General features: G+C 34.8%; 1 protein-coding gene across 1 annotated transcript in view; it reads left to right on the forward strand.

The window, feature by feature from the left end:
- The first annotated feature begins 400 nt into the window (after nucleotides 1-400).
- Nucleotides 401-22190, forward strand: part of NEGR1 (neuronal growth regulator 1) — an 888884-nt gene continuing 867094 nt past the window's right edge. Inside the window, exon 1 of the mRNA XM_045978404.1 lies at nucleotides 401-745. Within this exon, the coding sequence (XP_045834360.1) occupies nucleotides 570-745 (176 nt within the window). The 5' untranslated portion in view covers nucleotides 401-569. The remainder of the gene's footprint in view (nucleotides 746-22190) is intronic.

Genomic DNA, 22190 nt, shown 5'->3' on the forward strand with positions numbered 1-22190 from the left:
AAACGGCCGCTTGGCAACGCGCGCGAGCCCGGGGGCCAGCGGCCGCCGCTGCGCCCCGCGCTGCTTCTGCTGCCGCTGCTGCGATTGCAGCCGCCCGCCGCCGCCGCTCGCCCTGCCTCCGCCACCGCCGCGCCTCCTCCCTCACTCGCCGGCGCGCTCGCCTCCTCGCTAGATGGTGTGCGAGCCGCCCGAGAATTAGACTCACTCCGGACTCGGCCAAACGCAACCGAGAGGAGGTGTAGTGTGGTGCCAGGGGGTGGGAGGGGAGGGAGGGAGGGAAAGCGAAGAGAAGGAGGAGGGGAGGAAAAAAAAGAGAGAGAAAGACAGAGAAACAACAGCCAACAACTAGAAGGGAAAGAAAAAAGAAAGAAAGAAAAGAAACCCACCCACCCACCCCAGCCCCCCCCCAAAAAAAAACACAAAAAAAGGGGGAAAAAAAGAAAAAAGGGGAGAAAAAGAAAAAAAAAAATCCTGTGGCGCGCCGCCTGGTTCCCGGGAAGACTCGCCAGCACCAGGGGGTGGGGGAGTGCGAGCTGAAAGCTGCTGGAGAGTGAGCAGCCCTAGCAGGGATGGACATGATGCTGTTGGTGCAGGGTGCTTGTTGCTCGAACCAGTGGCTGGCGGCGGTGCTCCTCAGCCTGTGCTGCCTGCTACCCTCCTGCCTCCCGGCTGGACAGAGTGTGGACTTCCCCTGGGCGGCCGTGGACAACATGATGGTCAGAAAAGGGGACACGGCGGTGCTTAGGTAGGAGGAACGGCGTGCTTTTCGTACTTGTCTCAGTCTTTCTTTCTGTCTTTCTTTCCACGCTTCTTGCCTTTTTTTTTTTTAAACACTGAGTAATAATGCTGATGGTGATCACCATAAACACACACACACACACACACACACACACACATACACACGCACGCACACACACACACCTCAAGAAATCCAGGTGCTGGATCTGCCTGGAGCCTGGCCCCTTCACGCTGGGGCAGGTAGCAAGCTGGACGCATGATGCTAAAGCACTTTGCCGGAACGCCAAGTAGTGCGGGGATGAGTGAAGAGTGAGGTTTAGGAGGGGCAGGTGCCACTTTGAAACTCAATTCACAAGGTCTGTGTTTTATTGTCATGGGGTACTCTGACAAGTTTATCAGGTTTGTTTCTATTTTACTCTAGCCTAAGCGACTTTTTGCAAACTGCTGGCTCCCTGATCCCATTTATTTTCCCTTTCACTTGGACACTTAGGCTCAATTTCTCTGTCTTCAGCTTTCTTTCCTTCCACTGATTATTTCCTCCCCTCATCTTTCCCCTCCTCATTTTCTTTTCCTGTTTTCCCAGTTCCTTCTTACTCTCCTTTCCCTCTATTGCCTGTTTTCATCCTTTTTCTGTTTTCTCTGTAATCTTTCCTGCCTTTTCTATTCTCCTGTTTATCTTCACCACTCTGATTTCTGATCCTGTTTAGCTCCCCCTTTCCTCCACTTGTCACCTCTCCTCATTCCTTTTTTCTCTTCCTCGTTCATGTCCCTATTCTGTGATCTTGTCTTCCCTTTTTTGAGTCAAATTTCCCAGCCCTCTCCCCATATCCTTTCCCATCACTGTCACACACACACATGCATGTTCCCTCTGAACCCTTCCAGTACCATTTTCTCACACTCACAAATCTCTTTGCCTTCAACACACTCAACTCCCATACTCTCTTTCACATCCTCACACGCACTGGCACTTCCATGCTCTAACAACCACTTTCATATTCACATTCTCTTTCACTGTCTAAAAGGCACACACTCCTTCACTCTTCCACACACTGTCACTCACACATGTGTACACATGCCCCCCCATCTCTGTTTCTCTTGATCCCTTCTTCCTCCTCTCCTTCCTCCCTCCTTCATGTTCAGTTTTACTTCTTTTTCTTACTCTCCCTTCCTCTTTTCTTTTCCCTAAGCTTGAGCACTGAAATGTTTTGTCATTAGTGAACATCCACAGCCTGATTTTACCCCTGAGCAACACTGTAAAGTGAGCTTCTGGAAACACGTTTTTTCTTTTTTTCCTCTTGTGAAAATATGAATTTATGATCAGCAGTGCTTAGATCTAAACAAGGCTAAACACTCTTATTCCTTCATTTCCCATCTCCCTACCTTCTCCCCCTGACACCCCAGCTGACGTACACTTCAAATCTCCCTGGAAGATCTCCTTTCTCTCCACTGGGTGGTAGTTGGCTTGGAAGTGTGGATGCACAAAATCAGTATACACAGCATGTCTAAGGTGACAGAGAGTGGGAAAGGTTTCTGTTTGAATTGTGCAACATATCTTAAATTTAACGATCTGGGATCTGGGTGTGGTATATGTTTTATACCTTTTGAAACATGCTTAGGACTCCAAATTCACTTGGAATACTATTATAATTTCTGATATACATTAAAGACTAATATGCTTTCGTAATATGCTATCTATGATACTGTAAATACAGAATGCCACTGAATGTATACAAAAGTAACATATAATCTGTTTTCACTTAGTAAATACCTTTTTGTTGCTGGTGAAAGCTATGAACTCTATGTCGCATAGAGGATATAAATAAAACCCCATTTATGTTCTTTATATTAAGTTTGTTCAGGAAGTTTGAACAACAGTGGTGAGCATGAAACACTACCTTGAAAGGCTGCAAACACAGATCATGGGAGCTGCAATCTATGTGTGTGAGGCAGCATATTGCTTATTTGTAATGAGCACGAACATTTTCAACCTAAAGGGTTTGTTACACCACTTGTCTTGGATGATATATCTTGGCATTTTGTTTCTAATGAATCTAATACCTGCTATAGCTAATTAAAATATCTGAAACTACATTCTGCTTCTAGGAGACCTAGGTTTAGTTCTCTCATTGGTTAGACTACTGAAGCTTCTCTAGCTAGTTGGGGCAGTATCCTTCCAGTGTTGTTGCTTTGGTACAGTCCTTGTTTACTTATGTACACTGTAACACATCCTTTGAGATGCTCTATCCTGACTTTTGTAATATTTTAATGAGGGAACTTTGACTCTTAAACTTTTTAAAAAGAATAAAAATCTCTGTCTCTTTTAAGTGATGTTTCTACCAATTAGTGTTTATTTTTTCAATAACCACAATAGTTTCTTGTCATATGGAACAGAAGTCTGATCTACATTACTTTTTACCCAAAGTAATTCGCTTATAGTAATTCTATAATTCTCTAGGGAGTATCTGACTTTTTACCTTTTTACATTGTCTGTAGGTTTTTTAAAACTATTTTAATATATGTGTTTATAAGAAATTCTCTCTCTGTTAAAAATTGTTCAATTCTATCAGTTATTTTTCTTGACTCTTCCTTCTGCATCTAGTATTTGCTCTGTTCGCACCAATACAGACAGAGCGTAAGGACTGTCAATTGAGTATGTAAGTCAGGTGTCACATTTTTCATCAAAAGTAACATCACAGTTATATTTTACATTTTTACATTGGAGATTTAGAATCATATTTGATGTTGCTCTCTAATTCATTAGGAAACAAAACAAAACAAAATTTGCCTTCAAACATACAGCCCCTCCCATCAAAGTACAAAAATCTAGTGCTCAAGAGAACACTTTACTAAAATTACGTGATATCATTTATTAAGCTTTACCCAATATGCTCTGTTTTTAATGTAACACATTCCTCAAAGTGTCTCTAAGAAAGAACAAATAGTGGCATAACAGTTATCAAATAACTTAAAGAGCTAAAGGCCTGAAAGTGCAAACATGTCAGTCAGTGACTCTGTTGCTTGTGGTTGCATTAATGAAATAAAAGTGTAAAGGTCAAATGATACATTTCTATCTCCTAAATGCCAGAATGTCTGTTTTAGAGAAAAAAAAAAAAATCAGGGAAAACAAAACTTTCCTTAAGTGGCATTATAATATAACAGGGAAATCATTCTGTGAACCACTAACTATAACTATCATTTTACAAATCATCTTCTCTGTTTAGCTTAAATAGTGGACTTATAATGAAACTTCCTTTAATAACTACAGCATTCTTATCATTTAAATTTTGCTTTTAAAGTTAGTGAGTGTCAAAATTTCCCTTACTCGTAATAATGTTATTCACTGATAAATCTCTGAAGGATTCACTTGAGTTATTTGGACCTTCCTAATAGAGTTTTAATGATGCATCTATTCAATACAGAACCTTTGGTACTGCCTTTACTTAAACTTTCGATTTCAGTACATGCATATATGTCTTAGAATACATTGTAATTTGCTACAAACACAAAATGTTTTCATTAACTTATTAAATATTGACTTCAGTTCCTCTATGTTTAATTCATATTAGTAGTTTATACCTAACAAAATTTGTTAATCTGCCTATGGAGAAATTAACTTTTTCTCCATTCTTCAAATTGCATTTTGTAGTACACGGAAGATAGGAGTTAATGTTTCGTGGTGTGACATAGCAAAGACCAGAAGATGCTAGAACTGCATTGGTCACCTTTTAGGACCCTCTATTTCTAGACCTGGAGAATCAGGGGAAACATAACAGGACTCTGGATCAATATGTAAATTTTAGATGATTTTTAAAATATAGTTTTGCAGTCACTTTAATGTGAATCAGTTTTTTATTCTTACCATATGAACAAACACAGTTATGTTAACATGTCCAAAATGTTTAATATTCTTTGGAAACAATACAAGGAGCATCCTCATTTATATCCTCTTAGTGACTGAACATTTTTAAAACACATGTCATTTTTAAGCTAATTCTTTCAGTCTGATTCTACCTCAGCTCATATATATGATTTTTGTACATTTTAAGCCGCCTTCCTGATATGAATTCAAAAAATCCTTTTCTCTACTTGTCATGCTTTAATCAAAGAAAGGAAGAGATTCTTTTCTTAAATGTGATATCTTCTTTTACCTTAGCAAAGTTGAACACAGCTCGGTCATTTTAATATTGTACTTTTGAATGGAAGTTATATATGAAATCCCAATATAATATTGTAATAAGAGGGATGATTTTTGCTTACAACAGAGAACATAGAGCACATTTCCACAGAAGATATTTTTGTTGGAAGCCACAAAACTTTCACAAGTAGATTTATAAGTGGATATGATGAGTATTTATCACTTTTCAGAACTATTTGTCCAAAACATTGGCATTTTGATTAGGCTACATTAATGAGTTTTGTTTTGAAATGCTTGCTATTGGTTATAAGAAAGTAAAGGATTTATTTATGAGACTGCACAATTACCTATAGCAGTAGAAATCAATTGTGCTGTCCTTTTAGGTATCATCAGATTGTCTCACATTGTCTGTTGAGTCATTCTTACACATTGATGCAATACATATTTCAAATACATTGTTTAACTATATAAGCATTTTCAATTTAGAGCATTAAAGCATTATTTAAAGACCTAAATGCTTATTCAGTAGTGTTGGACAAATATATTTAAAATTCTGAATTTTTTCCCCTTCTTCAAAAAAGAAAGGGAAATAGATTATCCTAGTGTGTCATTTAGGAAAAAAAATGTGTTCTAGAGTACTGAATAAATACACCATTATCTGTAGTGATTTTCAATGCTGTTCAATTAGCATGACATTACTTGGTATATCTGTTATGTTAAAGGACAGTGTCGTTATTTTAAAGTTTTCTAGATAAATTTATTTTGCCTAGCCTTTTTTGTGTAGAAGAGTTGATAAACCTATGTGATTGTGTAAATCTTTGAACACATTCTTGTTAATGAAGTACTTATTTTCAGTAGATTGGCTTTGCAATTGAACAGCTCCATGGAATAGGTTAATTCTGTAATACCTGACTTCTAGAGAACTTAGGGAAAGGTTCACACCTTGTTTGTGACCATTCTGGACTGATTGAAGAGTCCAGCTTTCATTCTGTACCCTGTGCTAGTGGAGATAGATGGCAGAGCTAATCCCTGAGCCTGCACTTCCCAGATAGCCTTCATCATCTGTTGTCATGTCGTGCAGTTGCCCAATGGAGGGTAATTTTGGAAGAAGGGAGGATATATGATGAGTCAGACTCCACAGTGTTTCTCCCCTTCTTCATGGCTTTGGACAGTGTCCAGTCCAGATGGGAGTGTCTCCCATCTCCCAGTGGGACCTCCATTCTCCATCATCTACCAGGTAACTGGCTCTTGGGCTTCTGTTTACACTCTCATCTCTTTGTTCTTCTCTCCTAGGAAGAGTAGTGGCTTCCTGCTGTTTGAACTCATGGGTTGTCCTACCATTATCTATACAGCTTCTCAGCTTTTCTACACACTTTGCAATCAATTTATTTCATTACATTCCCTGTTTTAAATGTCCAGAATGTTTTAAGTTTTGCTGGTGGAAACTTGATTGATATATAGTGAAAGGTAATAATTTCAGTGATTTTAATTATATTTGATTAAATGACTGCTTTGCCCATGGCACCATAAATGTTGCTTACCAGCACTGGGTATAATAGCTGTTGTGGGAGACATGCATAGAAGTTAAACCATAATGACATTGGGGCATATTACAAAGAAGAAAGATGGATTTATTTTCCCACACCTAGATCATAATGAGAATAATAAACCAAATCTGTAAATATTTAATTAAATATACGCTGATTAATAATGTTTGAGGAAATAATGTTGCTAAGGTGGGAAAATAAAGACATTGATTAATAAATATTGCCAACACTCAGTAATTCCATATCTTTTTTTTTTTTTTAACCTGAGCAAAAGTAAAGGAGGGCTAAACTGTTTGTGGATATGGGATCAAAATGCTGAGATAATTCCTACCGAGTTGATATTGAAATCAATAGGAATTAAAGGCCTTTCTTTTATGTAGCTTAATACCTGAGGAACTAATCAAAATTTCCAGTTTCTTATGAAGTGTATGGTCATAACAATGCCCATGATTCTGGTGTTTGACCACAGTAGGAATTAGTCTCTCAAGCCATTTGAATCTTTTGATTAGAAGTTAAATCACTTGTATATCGTATTCAACATAACATAAATTAAGACATTGTAGATATCGTGTAATGTACGTAGAAGAGCTGAGGGAAGATTCATTAATAAGTTTTTTTTGGTTTTGTTTTTTTGTTTTTTTCCTCCCCTTTTAACTGAGTATTAGATCATTTGGCATCCTTCCTTTAACTTCTTCAAAATACTTTATAAAGGCACTGTGTAGGTGTAGTCTACTTTTGGTGTATTCCTCCATGCTTTTGCAAGAAAGATGGTAATTTAAAAACCATCATTAATGAAGTGAACCTCTCTCAAGGATGTTCAAGAGAGGATTTCTGAATTGGAAGGGAAGCTGGACTTATTGATCTCTGCCATGCCATCCTTTTCAAAGGTTGGCTGATCCATTATAGAGTGTCATAGATGCTTTCCATGTATAAAAGAAAATAAAATCTATTGCTCTTTCTTTCCTAGATGCATCGTATTACCTGCCTTGTTGCTTTTGTAGAGGGATTTTTAAATTTGGTCACATGCTCTTTTCTCAGGTATTTTATGTGTTTCACATGTACCAGTGGAAATAAGAACTTCCCATCTCCTAGAAGTAAAATTTAGGATTTTCGTACATGGTCATACTCGTTATCAAATCGGGTTTTAATTAGTCCCATGTATCTAAAAATGTAATATCATTTGGAAGATAGTGAAGAAATTTAATAATACCAAAAAATTCTTTGGTGTTTTGTTAAAGTGTACTTTCTGTTCTCTGCTGTGTCCATTTTAATTGACAAACCAGCTGGGTGTGTAAGCACTATGACTCTTGTTCATCTCTTTCTAGGGCCTTAACACCAAACCTTATGTATATCAGGCTAGCATCTATGATTTTTTAAATTAATGACTCCATAGAAGGATATATGAGGGGATAAATGTGTTTGTGCTTTAGTTTATTAATTATTTCACATTTTAATAAGTGTAGTATATTTAATACTGTGTTGGGTCTGCATATTTATAGTGATTAAGTATATTATATAAGTATAATCACTATATAAGTGTAAGTATATAAGTATATAGTGATTAAGTATATTGAATCCCTATATATCACAAGTCTCTGTCTTAAATGATTCCTGCAGAAATCCCAGTGGGTGAAGACAGATACATTGAAATCATTCAGTGTAAGACACAGCCTACTGGTGGGTTTTGAGGAAATGTACTGGATACTAAAGGTATTTTTTTTTAATTAAATGTACTAAGCAGAGTGGTAGGTGCTATGTGTAGTAAAGGTAAGCACTGTTTGATAGAACTTCTACGTGTGTGTGTGTGTGCATGCATACACAGGCTGTGTCAAGATTTTAGATGTTTTGCTTACTGAGGGTTTCAGCAGGGTAAGTTTCAGCAGTGGTATGGTTGTAAGAGTTTAAGTTATAGTTATAATTTTGAGAACATCAAAGATTTTAAGTTATATAGTAAGGCTTTTTCCATTTGCAGTTCTAATCAAATAAGAGGAACAGTTCAAAATAGTTATATGTCTATTGTGGCCTCTAACATTTTTTGTTTCTACCTGAACTCATGAACCTCTTGCTTTTTCCTAAGATTTCAATTAAATCAAATCAATAAAGATACAGAGGTAGAGAGAAATGGCTATTTGCTACGGACAAATAACTCTCATTTGAAGAGTAACTATATGCCCCAAACCTGAGCAGAACTTTTGTTTCATTCCAACCATCTCCCAGAGGTAGGTCAACAGTACTTTATAAACCACAGGGTATTGATACTAGCAGATAGAATTTTAATGTGGTCATATGGCTTTGATTTATAATGTTGGAGAGGTTATCTATTAGCATAGTGGTTTCTAAGCCATATCAAGTTCTGAATCCTGACAGAGGACTTTTTATGCTCTTATGCAACCAGTTGGCATGGGAATTGGCCTTTTAATCACTTTCTCTAGGAAAAGGGGAATATAGGAAAGGAGGAATTTGGTGGTGTTGCCAGCATTAAGTGTTGTTCTTTTGAACAGTAGCCAGTGCATTATACTTTCCAGATAGCTGGTAATTTGTTCAATTTAAGGAAGATGTTTATAACCCTTTTTGGTCCAGAACTAAATTGTCCTTTGGTGAATTTCACTAAGTTGTTTGGACACAGGTCCAGTGCCCAAGCTGATGCTAGAAGATAGGGTTTCTTTAAAGCTATAGCTATTGCCATAAAGTAGTGAAAGGTTTTGGGTGATTTAAAAGGGCCATGGGAAAAATGTGTTCATTTGTCTTCAGAAACCCCTTTCCCCTCATGCAACTGAATTAAATTTAGAGATATTAAAAGGATTTAAGAGACATTGAGAACAGAATTGCTGTAATCAGAAAGCAAGAGTATTGTTTGTATATTCTCTGCAATAACATTATATACTATCGTATTGAGATATTAAATGAATAAATCAAAGGAATCATAATGTTTTCTTAATCTTACAGATAACATATTTCTTATAGAAGAACATCTTTAGATATGTTTGGTTTATAAGCAACCTGTTTTCGATTAATATCTTGTAATTGGTCAGTGGGATTGATGGCATCTCTACTGCCTAACATTGCTCAACACAATTTTTAGTGCTCAAAATCTGAATGTTGTATGAAGGAATTGAAGGTGAGAAAGAAGAAGGGGCAAGGGGAGGAAAAGAGGGATGCAGGGGGGGAATTGTGTTAGTTATGTGAGTGACTTCTGATCAAATTACCTAAAACTTCACATCATTGGGATGACAAAATTAAGCCCATAATTTGTATGATATTACAATAAAAATGAATTAATAATAAAATAATATTTGTATTTAAAAGAATATAATAAACTAATTCCCATGAAAATGAATAAATTTCATTTCATATAATTCATTAAATAATTGGAATAATCCCAAATCTACACCTTTCCCATGATGAAGTAATGTATGTTATACAAACTGAAGTTCTAAAATTATATTTTGCATTCAAATATATGTCTTCCTTCCAAGTTACTAGTTCATTTATGTTTACTTTAAAAGATAGCTAGTAACTTTGGACTTTGGCCTGCGGTGGGGTCAGGAGCTAATTTTTTGGAGTATTTTCACAACAGGAAATTATATATAAATCTTTGAATAATTGCTCCCCTATCTTATTGAGCATATTTCACTGATCAGTTTTTTTTCTCATGTATCATTAATGTGAAATAATAGATATAAAAAGTTATTTTTGCTTATGTACAAAGTTTATCTTCTTTTATAATTGTTTAGTTGCATTGAAACCTGTCATGCTTTGACATGTTGAGACTGGGAGTGATGAGAATTTGAATTCCTACTTCTCTAATTACTAACTAGCTACATGACCTTGAACAAATGCCTTATTCTCGATTAGTATGTTCCTAACAGAACTACATGGATAACATGAGATAATACATGTAAAATGTTACCACAGTATACTTATCACATAGTAAGCACTAAATTTATATTAGCAAATAATTTTATGTTGCTTTTCTTCTCTTAATCTTAATCTGAAATTTATGGCAATGTTTACGATATGATTTTTAAATCATTGCTTCAATTATTTGTGAACCAATCTTACAATATCTGTTGAACGTATATTTTTGCTGTAATTTTGTTAAAATAGTATTTGTTAAATAGAACACCAGGATATCAGGTAGTGATCTGTGGTTGAACAAACAAACAAACAAACAAACAAAAAACAAGGAGAAATGGAAATAGAGGAGTTTGTTACTCACAGGTCCTGGAGGAGACACATGGCACCATCCAGGGGCCACATGGGAAGTCCAGGCAAAGACATCAGTCACACCTGGAGTACATGCCTTTATGAGGGTCAATGGGTGGAGTGTGTGGAGTGTTTGGGGGTTCCTTGGTTCAGAGCCTATTGGTCAATTCTAACCAAAAAGAGCAGAGTTTTATCTTAGGCTCCCAGAAGGGGAAGATACACAAGGGGAGACAGGAAGAGATTGTTGCTCACAGGGACTGCTGGGTAAGTCATATCAGGAACTTGGATTTGCTTATAACTCTTCTGGAGATGTGTGAGTGAAGGAGCTAATGTCAGTCAGTTCAAGATTCCTGAGTGCCACTTGGCCTCATGGAATGGATGTGCAGGCAGGGATAGCCTGGAGTGGTTTAGCTAAACTCTTGACATTTTGTATTTTAGAGATTCTGTTTAATGGACATACTTGTATTTTTGTTGTTGAGCCCCCTAACCAAATGCAGTAACTCAAATCTGGAAGTAGAAGCATACCAAAAGAGGCTTCCCAATTATCAGGGTGCAGACCCAGAGCACTCGATAACAGAGAAACCACAAATTTTATACTCAACAGACTGATGGTAATTTGACTCACTTAATGGCAGGAAGAGATCACTGTAATTGGGTGGTCACATGTGACGCTGAGAACAGAGGAAGGAATGAAAAGAGACAGAAAGAAGAAATGAAAGGTTAGAAAGTACATGTGATGAGAGTGGAATAGTTAGAGGGTGAAGATTAACATTTGTGAAAGTTTAGGAGAAAAGAAGTGATAATTGGTGACAACATTGGAGTAGTCAATAGGAGAGCGAGAATAAAAAAAAGTCAACTGGTTGGGGTAGCAAATAATTATTCAGGATTAAATATGCTCTTATGATTTTTTAGGTCATCTGTATGCATGCTGAAGGCATCACAGTTCAGAAGCAATCTGTATGGGCAAGAACTTTCCATATATATCACCATTTTATCCATACACAATAAACTCAGGAGAAGCTCAGAAAATATGAATGCTTGCTTTAATTTTGCATATTTGCCAAATGCACAGCAGAATGATTTAGGTTCATAATCATGACGACGCCATCATCATCATGATTCAGATTCAACTAACAGTCACTGAGTGTGTCTATATGACGACTTTCTCAACCATATGCAGTAAGTTACTGCTTTCCCAGTTTTATTGCCAAGTAAATTCAGGCTTAGAAAAATGAGTTAACCTGCCCCAAGTAAAATGGGTAGCAGCTGAGCCAGAATTGAAATCTAGGTCCTTTTATCCCATGGCATTTCTTCTATCTTGTGTCTCTCCCTAAGAAAAAGATCAAAATGGTTGATAAATTTATTGCTTATTCAGTTACTAAAGATTTGTTAAGCACCAGCTATATTTTACCTACTGTTAAGTCAGTAATGATTAAAAAAAAATCAAGGTGTGTTATATGTTTGAGGAAAAATGTGAGGTTATTTTAAATGAGATTAAATACATAGCATATATTACATAGTCAAGCATTTATTAGATTGGAAAAGAATGAATTCTTAAAACTATAAATATTATGAAATAAAATCTCTCATCCAATAATGATTTCATCCCTAATTATTAGAAGCTACTGATAATACAAGAGAAAAAAATGAACAGCTTTTTTTTTTTTTTTTTTTTTAAAGATTTATTTATTTGACAGAGAGAGACCACGAGTAAGCAGAGAGGCAGGCAGAGAGAGAGGAGGAAGCAGGCTCCCCGCTGAGCAGAGAGCCCGATGCGGGGCTCGATCCCAGGATCCTGAGATCATGACCTGAGTCGAAGGCAGAGGCTTAACACACTGAGCCACCCAGGCGCCCCAAAAAATGAACAGCTTTTGACTATCATTTAAAGTTAGGCATTATCCATTGCCTACTTTTTTGAATCCTCATAACAGCCTATAATCTTTCTACTTTGTAAGTGATGAAACAAATTCATAGATGAATAATTTTATTTTTGTATTTGTTTAATTTTTTTGTATTTATTTAATTTTTAACTTTAATACAGATCCTAGGTGTGTGTGTCTCCAAGACCCATGCTCATCTTTTTTTAGAAGTTGTGATATTTCTTGGAGCATTTTGACAAAAAGAAGAAGCAGTAGTTCCTTGCTGTATTATTCCAACTTTCCAATTAAATCATTGAAATATTCATTGTGGCATAACTCCAAACAGCTGTACCAGGTGGTTTTCAAACCCTCCCTTGAAAAGTGTTAGGCAGCCCGAGGTGTTGAGCACCATTTTTTCCCAAAGTGGATGGGAAGATCAAAAAGATTTGAGGACCTCTAAAGGATGTTTTTATTCTAATTTCATTGAACATGTCAATCATGTTACTGAATCATGTAGTTAATTGTAATCAGTAGATAAAATGAAACATATTGGAACTACATAGTTTGCCTTTTTCTGCTAACCAATAGAAGAAGGAGTATATGTAGTTTATAGTCTAATTGAATGAAAACTTGTTTTTAATCTGATGGTAATTGAAGCATCCTCTTTACTGTGCTTTAGTAGCCACCTTCTGCAGATTTTAAAATGTGCACCCAAGAGGAGAGTTTCACATTGACTTGTTTTTTGTCTATCCAAAGATTTCCCAAAATAAAGTCCCATTTTTGTCTTATATAATTCAAGAACATTTTCAACCTCTCCAGACCCATTCTAACTCTTCCTTCTCTGAATTCTGAATTTCTGCATATTTCCATTTTATAGTGTTTATTCCATCAGCTTTACATTATGGTAGACTGTTAAATGTTTGAGTCTGCGAAGAAATGTAACAGCTACTGTCTTATTTAACATCATTTACTTATATTATTGCAAATCCTTCACAGAACTTTGCGTATTGCTATTTGCATAGAATATATTTAATAAATATACTTTCAATGACTCTTCATCTTTCCTTCTTCTATCAGGAATTTGTTTTGTATTTTTTCCTACTAATCATATAGTTTTTTTCCATAGGGAACATGTTCTTTCAGATAGTCATTCACGTGGTTTAGAGCATGTATTTTTTGAATCCCCATCAGACACTAGACACTTCCCATGAGTTTGAGCTACAGTTATAAGAGATAAGATCCCCTCCATTGAATTTACGTTATAGTTCAACCTGTATCCTTTAACAGTGTTGCGTAATATAAAGAACTTGGGTTTAACTTTTACTTCACCAGCTATTAAGTCTGAGACTAATAGTTTCTGAGACTCAGTTCTCTAGTCTGTAAAATGGAACTATTGATCACTTCCCATGTACTTACTGTAAATCCTAGTAAGAAGCCAATGAATGTGTGCAAAGAGAATTCTGCACATAGTTGGTGCTCAGTGTCAATGTCTTTTCTTTCTCTCTTCCTCAAGCTTCCCTCAATATAGCCATAACTTATGGCCAAGACTATCTAGTTGAAGGAATTGTTATGTGTTATGTTGTGTCTCCCTATTCTATTTGTTCCCCAATAATTCTGAGGCTCACTTGATTTTAAATTCATGGCATCTTTCTGATACTTTGAAAAGTAAGTTTAACCAGAACATACGATGGCTGTCTCATTCGTCTTGTTTCTATTTCTTGGACTCATTTTTTTCTTCTGGGATATTTTCCCTCCTTCATACTGTGCTCTCTTTTGAATACTTTTGTTTGTGGATTTCTTCCTAAATTTGTTGTCAGTTTTTGACATATTTTGAATGTCCATGAAGGTTATATTTTCCTCTTTACAATTTCTTCTGTTAGCATAAAAACCTACTTGTCATTATGTTTTTTTTTTTTCTAAAATCCTACACTTTTCTCGATTTACTTTCATTATGGCTTTTGGTGGTTGGAACGGTAATATATATAAACACTACTTCATAATTATCACCTGGTCCTCTGATTAACAATTTAGAATTCCTCAGCAAATGATTCTTCATTTAAATAGCATTTCTGTACTTTTGCCACTTCATTTCCTGAATTATTCTGAGCCTCCTACCCTTAATGGAAAGGATGACACTTCTCTCTGTATCTCAACAACTGATAAGCTGATTCTCTGACTTTTCCTGGAGTATTCTAAAAATTTCCTTTATATGTGATATACATAATTGGTTTCTGGCAGGGAATGTATAGACTTTTCTTTATCACTTACTTTCAAGTAGCATACAATTGATTAATGTTTATATAGGGAAATCACTAAAAGGCAAATTCTTGTTAATTTCCTTCATTTACATTAAAATCTCTATTTACCTTTTTTCCCCCAATACAGGGATATTGTGCTTTTTCACATTCATCCTAAACTTTTCAATATCCTCATCATTTTCCTACTTCTAGTTACTCTCCAAGTGTATTTAGGTTAGGCCCTTAAAAAATAGTGTCATATTTCTTTGAATCATTAAATAAAATTGAATTAGGAAACTGCTTAAGATTAGGTCTGTATAAAATGGCTTAATGATAGTATTCAACCTATACATTGTAAGAATTAAAAAAAGTTTGAAAATTCCATAGCACCATGTGTGGTACAAAATAAACAGTAAATAAATGCTATTAGGATTTTTATAATTATCATTATAATAGACCTTCATTAATGATTTTGGGGTTTAGCTGACAGCAGCTTGACAAAATCAAGATTCTCTGGTAATGTGCTTACTTCTATATGATCCAGCATGCCATAGGGACTTACTTCATGAATTATCCTTTATTTCAGATAGGGCTTTTTTGCTATTGCCTCCTCTTTTGTGGGACTTTCTTTTCCTTATCAATTGATTTTCCAAAATGGCTTTTCAGTAATTTCCAAATTCTAATCATTTTCTAAAATTAGCTTTATGCTAATTTTTTCATGGAACCTTTATTAATCGCTCAGAATTGAAATATTAAAAGCAAAAATTTAAACACATGGATATATTTATATATATTCCCAAATTTGTGTATCCAAATTTATACATATATATGTTTGTGCACATTTATTTCCTTTATGACTTCGTAAGCCTAGTTACCTTGCATTAATGTTGGATTTAACAAAATAAGTTTAGTGAAAATAAGCAGTTCTTTCCTTGAATTTTAGTTATTTATGTACGTTTTATGAAATACCTCAACTCCACTATATTCTGTGGTTTTTTTTTTAAAATGTAATGCTACCTAAAAATAAGATTTTGTGGGTTTTTTTTTATTTGATTAAGTAAAATCATTTGAATTCTAGAGTGAAATGTGCTATAGTGCTTTTCCTTCCTTTTTTTTTTTTTTTTTTTGAGTAGAGGCTCATAAAATAGGATATCACAAGTGGGGAAGAAGAATTAAGTTCCAGGCTCATGGAACCAAATACACGTAAGGGGGGGAGAATTGTGAAGAATAGTTGTCATGATAATGATGATAATGCCTATGATTTCTATAGCCTGGTATGAAAATAATTTAAAACTCATAAAACTAGGAAGGAAACTCATTGGAGGTTTTCCAAATATCTGAGAAGTTCCGAGTGGGTGTACTTAATATTACATGCCTTGGAGATTTAAGAAACAGATCCTTAGTTTGGTTTTAAAGGTAAAGAACTTTTGTTTTCTGATGCTGCAGTATATGTCACCAGACATTCAGTGGGACATTCAATAAATAGTTTATTTGATTGTTTTACATTTCTTTGAATTACTCTTAACCACTGACTTGTTATTCCTGGTAAATTAGAGACATACTCTAGGATAAAAATTAATTTATAAAAGTTAAATTAGATTGTGACATTCGTATCTTAGTTATATTCTTTAGAAAAATTCGATAGAAGAGGTTTGATATATATATATATATATTTTTTATTTGTTTATTTATAGCATAACAGTGTTCATTGTTTTGGCATCACACCCAGTGCTCCATGCAGTACGTGCCCTCCCTATTACCCACCACCTGGTTCCTCAACCTCCCACCCCCCCCGCCCCTTCAAAACCCTCGGGTTGTTTTTCAGAGTCCATAGTCTCTCATGGTTCATCTCCCCTTCCAGTTTCCCTCAACTCGTCTTTTAAGAGTAAATGGGAATATTGATGCTGATCACCTTTAGTACCAAAAAAGAATTAAAATTAAAGGCTAACAAAAATTATCTTCTTAATGGAAGAGTCAACTTATTATATATTTGAAATTATTTTATTTTGGTATAAACAAATAGGTTGGGAGTCAAACAGGGAAATAGCTATCATCAGTCAAATTAATTAAAACAAAAAGATTGTTGAAGAGTTTAGATTTAATTTTGCATGGAGAAAAAAATTTGACATAAATTTACATAAATTATAATGATGTAGTTATATAAATTTTGATTAAGAAAAAATGTTATATTGTATACAGTTGAACTATTTTATGAAGAAATAACAATTTATGTGGCATGATATTTTATATGAATTATAAGTTCATTGCATTAACATAAATAAATTTAAAACAAATATATAAAATAAGTTCTTTTTTTTTAATAAAGATTTCATTTATTTATTTGACAGAGAGACCACAAGTAGGCAGAGAGGCAGACAGAGAGAAGAAGGGAGGCAGGCTCTCTGCCAAGCAGAGAACCTGATGCGGGGCTCAATCCGAGGACCTTGAGATCATGACCTGAGCCAAAGGCAGCAGCTTAACCCACTGAGCCACCCAGGCGCCCCATAAAACAAGTTCTTGCTAATAGGTCTCCATTCATAGAAAAATTAGACTTTGGTACATTTTTTCAAATTTTTCTTTATGTTCAATTAGAGTTTTCTAAGAAGAAATAAAATACCAGCATTTTAAATGGTGATTCCTTCAGTCCCAAAGAAGTCTATACATTAGTAAACATTTTACTGGTTCAGACACTGTATTTACTGTCATTAAGAATAATTGATCTATTGGGCGCCTGGGTGGCTCAGTGGTTTAAGCTGCTGCCTTCGGCTCAGGTCATGATCTCAGGGTCCTGGGATCAAGTCCCACATCGGGCTCTCTGCTCGGCAGGGAGCCTACTTCCCTCTCACTCTCTCTGCCTGTCTCTCTGCCTACTTATGATCTCTCTCTGTCAAATAAATAAATAAAATCTTAAAAAAAAAAAACTAAAAAAAAAAAGAATAATTGATCTATTTAAGTATTATAAAAATATTATAATTTATTTTTTAAAAAATTTAATTTAAAAATTTTAAATACTGCTCTAAATCTATTTGTTCTCCATATATTATTTTACTTTGAATGCTAAACGATAAAAGATACTGTGGGATGATGGATATCAGAAAATGAAAATGATATAATTGCCAAACCTATATTTAATTATTTAGTATTAATTTTTCTATACTTAAAATCCTTTAATATAGACTCTCTGGCTATTTAATAAAAGACTATAGCTCCACACTGGGTGTTGTGCAAAAACAATGAATACTGTTATGCTGAAAAAATAAATAAATTTAATTTCTTAAAAAAAAAAAGACTATAGCTCCAATAAAGTAGAAATAAAAATACGATTATAAATATATATTATTAATTTTGAATTAAAATTTAAACATATTTATTTCATACTTGAAAATAATAATTATATTTTGAGATGTTGTATTGTTTATGTTACCTTACTTAAATATCACAACATCCTCATGGGGTAAGCAGGACCAGTGTTAAAGTTCCAGTTTTACAAAGGAATAAATACAGGTTTAAGTATTTAAAGACTAGTTGGCTTATGAATAGTTATGACATCTTTTCAAATTGAAGCTCAGTCTGAGTTCTTGCTCAATACATTTTTCTTCATATTACGGATTACACGAACTACTCAATGTTACGGATTTTATCTTTTTTCTCAGGGGCTTTGGGCTTCTGTATTGAGTATACCTATCATAACTAGGGATACCTCTAACTTCCACTATTTTGTGCTCTATTTCCATCACACGTTACCCTCTCCCACAAAATAAGTATGTGTCAAGTAAATAATAGAAGCATCTAAGAGGAAATAAATCACATGAAAAAAAGACAATATAGAATATGGAGTCAAAATTAATGTTTTCCCATTGTTACATTATAGCCATCTCTTTTATCATTGCCATGTTTTTTTCTCTTTGCTTTGATACCTTCTTCCCTTCACTCTGTACCCCAAGAAAAAAAAAGTACCCGGAAGTGTTGACTATCTCTTAATGCCAGTTCTTTAGCTAATTACTCAATGGAGAAATTATGTTACCTTCTCGCTTAGTTGGGGTATAGAGCTCAGAAAGAGAAAATTCTTTGCAGAATATCACTTACTTATAAATGGTTTTATGCACTTTCTTTTATTTCTTACATGTTCTTTTTCTTTGTGTATTTTGGAGAAAGGACATGTGAATTTTTACATTTAATCATGAAACTTCCCATGGTAAATTGTTTTGAACTGTAATTTCTTTTATTTTCAATTTTTATAGAAAATTAACTAAAGCCTTATTAAAGTAATTTAATATAAAAAAAAAGAGAGAGAGGACAGATTTTTCAAGTAAAGAGAACTTTAAACTCTATAGGGTCTGTTTTTTGTCTGTCTTGTTTTTACTAGGTATATTCATCCCAAATTTTTAAAAAATATATTATTTAAGGTTGTTTTTATTAATCATATAATAACTTTAAAAACAGTTGTTTTTATTAAGCATATATTTAACTTTAAAAACATTTTCTTTCCCTTTTAATTAAAAAACAAAACCAAACTACTTAAATTTAGAAGACATGGAACATTCCTTTTGGAGAAATAAAGCATCCAATTTGCACAGATAATTTCCAGTTTTAAGATAATAGAGAACTTTGATCAGTTTTGATCAGAATTTTCCCAAATGGTGTCATGGGGAAAACTAATCTATACATTGTTAATACAAAAGAAGTTCTTTTAGTTGACCTATATATGATCAACAGTCTTTATTTCCTCTAAAAATTTCCAACTGGTGTCCACAGCATGCAATAAACTTCTCTTTCATGTGCTCTTGGACATTTCTTTCTGTCAGTTGAATTTCGAGATAGCAGAATTGGTTAAAATATGTGTGATGAAAGAGTTTTGTTTCTATAAAAACAATGTTGAATGCTTTGAAAATACTCGATAAAGGCAATCGTTAAAAATAATTATGTTTAACTGGACGTAGCTGGAGTAACTGTAAAATATTTGTAGGCAAATAATTAAAATGTATTTGCATTCTACAATGAGAATGTTTCACAAGTATCTTTAAATGCTCATTCCATTTTGAAGAACCAGAAACTGCAAGTCCAGTAATTCTAATTGGAGCATTCTGTGGTACAAGAGAGGTAGTATATTGTAGTGAGTAGTCATTTTTGCTAACAAAATAAGTTTACTCAATCTCTTAAGACTGGTATATGAATATACATTTTTAAAGTGAAAATATATAGGGTATGCATATCATAAATTAACTGACCAATGTGATCAGTTAATTTTTTGATTAACTGATCAATATGATCTTCATCTTATTTTATAAGATGTTTCTAAATATTTTTCTATTAAGAATAATTTTCGAAGCCAGTGTCTCCTAATAATGTGCCCCTAGCTATCAAATGAGGCACATACCTTTACTCCATATTCTTGGAGAGGGATTAAAATGACATTTTCAAATTGGTATTTATGAAGGATAAAATAAACCATATGCCTCTTGCTCTTGTAGGGGAGGTGAAAATCATAATATGCTTATTGATACAACTAATAATAATATATCAGTATATGACAGTATTATTCTAGGTTCCTGAGATTCATTAAGAGCCCCCCCGCCAAAAAAAATCTCCTTTCCTCAAGGATATTATAATCTGGCAGGTAAATAATTGTGATAGGAGAACAACTAGAGAAGAAAATAGCATGCCTAATAAGGAGGAAAGTAATGGACACTTAGTATTCTTCTCCCTGGATATTCAACTTGAATGTCTCTTCAGACTTCACAGAAAGTAAATGTTCTTGAGTTTTCAGGTCAGGAGAACTTTTAGTGGTACCCGGCTTTAGGGGAAGTCATAGCCTCATCTCCCAAATCTTAACCACTTTGTCTTTTATAGACCCCATTATTTTCACATACAGTGTTACACTTGATTTTCCCAACTTTCTGGTAAGTTAGGGAAGGAGTATTCTAACATCTCTGTTTTGATTTAGGTCTCAGTATAGAAGACATCTATCTCTTCTGGAGCCTGCCCTGCCTCTCAATCTGGGGTAGACTTCTGGTCAAACATGACTGGCTTTGGACACGAGATGCCTATTTCCCTTAACCAATACGCTCTTTCGTATGTTGTGTTAATTGTCTTTCTCCTACTGTTTTCATGTAAGAGTGGGGGGAACCTTGCATGCTTTCTGCCAAGCTTTATTTCCAGGGCCAAAGCAGTGCCTCACCCCAGCTGGTGCTCAGTAAGGTTTTATTGACAATAGAAACTAAGTTTTAGAAACAAGATTTTTTATTGACTGAAAGCTTCTCACTATTTAACATGACAATGTTAACTATTCATTTTACCAAATATGTAGTTTTACCAAATTATTTTATCTTGATTTTTTTTTTTTTTCTGAGAAGTATCTTTTCACATCAATGTTCTGTATAGAATAATTTGGGAAACATACATATACATAAGATGAATTGCTTATGCAATTTTATTTTTATTTTTATTCTTTAAAGAATTTTATTTATTTAATTGACAGAGACAGTGAGAAAGGGAACAGAAGCAGGGGGAGTTAGAGAGGGGGAGGCAGGCTTCCTGCCGAGCAGGGAGCCTAAGGCAAGGCTTGATACCAGGAACCCAGGACCATAACCTGAGCTGAAAGCAGACTCTTAATAAATGAGCCACCCAGGCACCCCTCAGTTTTATTTTTTCAAAAAGTGATCAAATTGAGAATATTTTTAACATATCATGCAGGTGTTAAAATGACAATGCTCATCTCCAAGTTGGTTATGAACTTAAATGTCAATAAATATGAATTTTTGTAAAATAGTAGTGAAAAAGTTTTATATTTCTATAGCTATCAATTTAGGCTCATATTATTTTTAGAATTTCATGTTTACTTTTGACATTACTGTAAAACATGATATTTCTTCCTTGAGTAAAAATACTCAAATGGTATTTTTTTTTATTTGTTTATTTACAGCATAACAGTGTTCATTGTTTTGGCATCACACCCAGTGCTCCATGCAGTACGTGCCCTCCCTATTACCCACCACCTGGTTCCTCAACCTCCCACCCCCCCCGCCCCTTCAAAACCCTCGGGTTGTTTTTCAGAGTCCATAGTCTCTCATGGTTCATCTCCCCTTCCAGTTTCCCTCAACTCCCTCTCCTCTCCATCTCCCCATGTCCTCCATGTTATTTGTTATGCTCCACAAATAAGTGAAACCTTATGATACTTGACTCTCTCTGCTTGACTTATTTCACTCAGCATAATCTCTTCCAGTCCCGTCCATGTTGCTACAAAAGTTGGGTATTCATCCTTTCTGATGGAGGCATAATACTCCATTGTGTATATGGACCACATCTCCCTTATCCATTCATCCATTGAAGGGCATCTTGGTTCTTTCCACAGTTTGGCGACCGTGGCCATTGCTGCAATAAACATTGGGGTACAGATGGCCCTTCTTTTCACTACATCTGTATCTTTGGGGTAAATACCCAGCAGTGCAATTGCAGGGTCATAGGGAAG

Source organism: Meles meles, chromosome 1 (genome assembly GCF_922984935.1).
Source record: "Meles meles chromosome 1, mMelMel3.1 paternal haplotype, whole genome shotgun sequence".
NCBI classification, from domain to species: Eukaryota; Metazoa; Chordata; class Mammalia; order Carnivora; family Mustelidae; genus Meles; species Meles meles.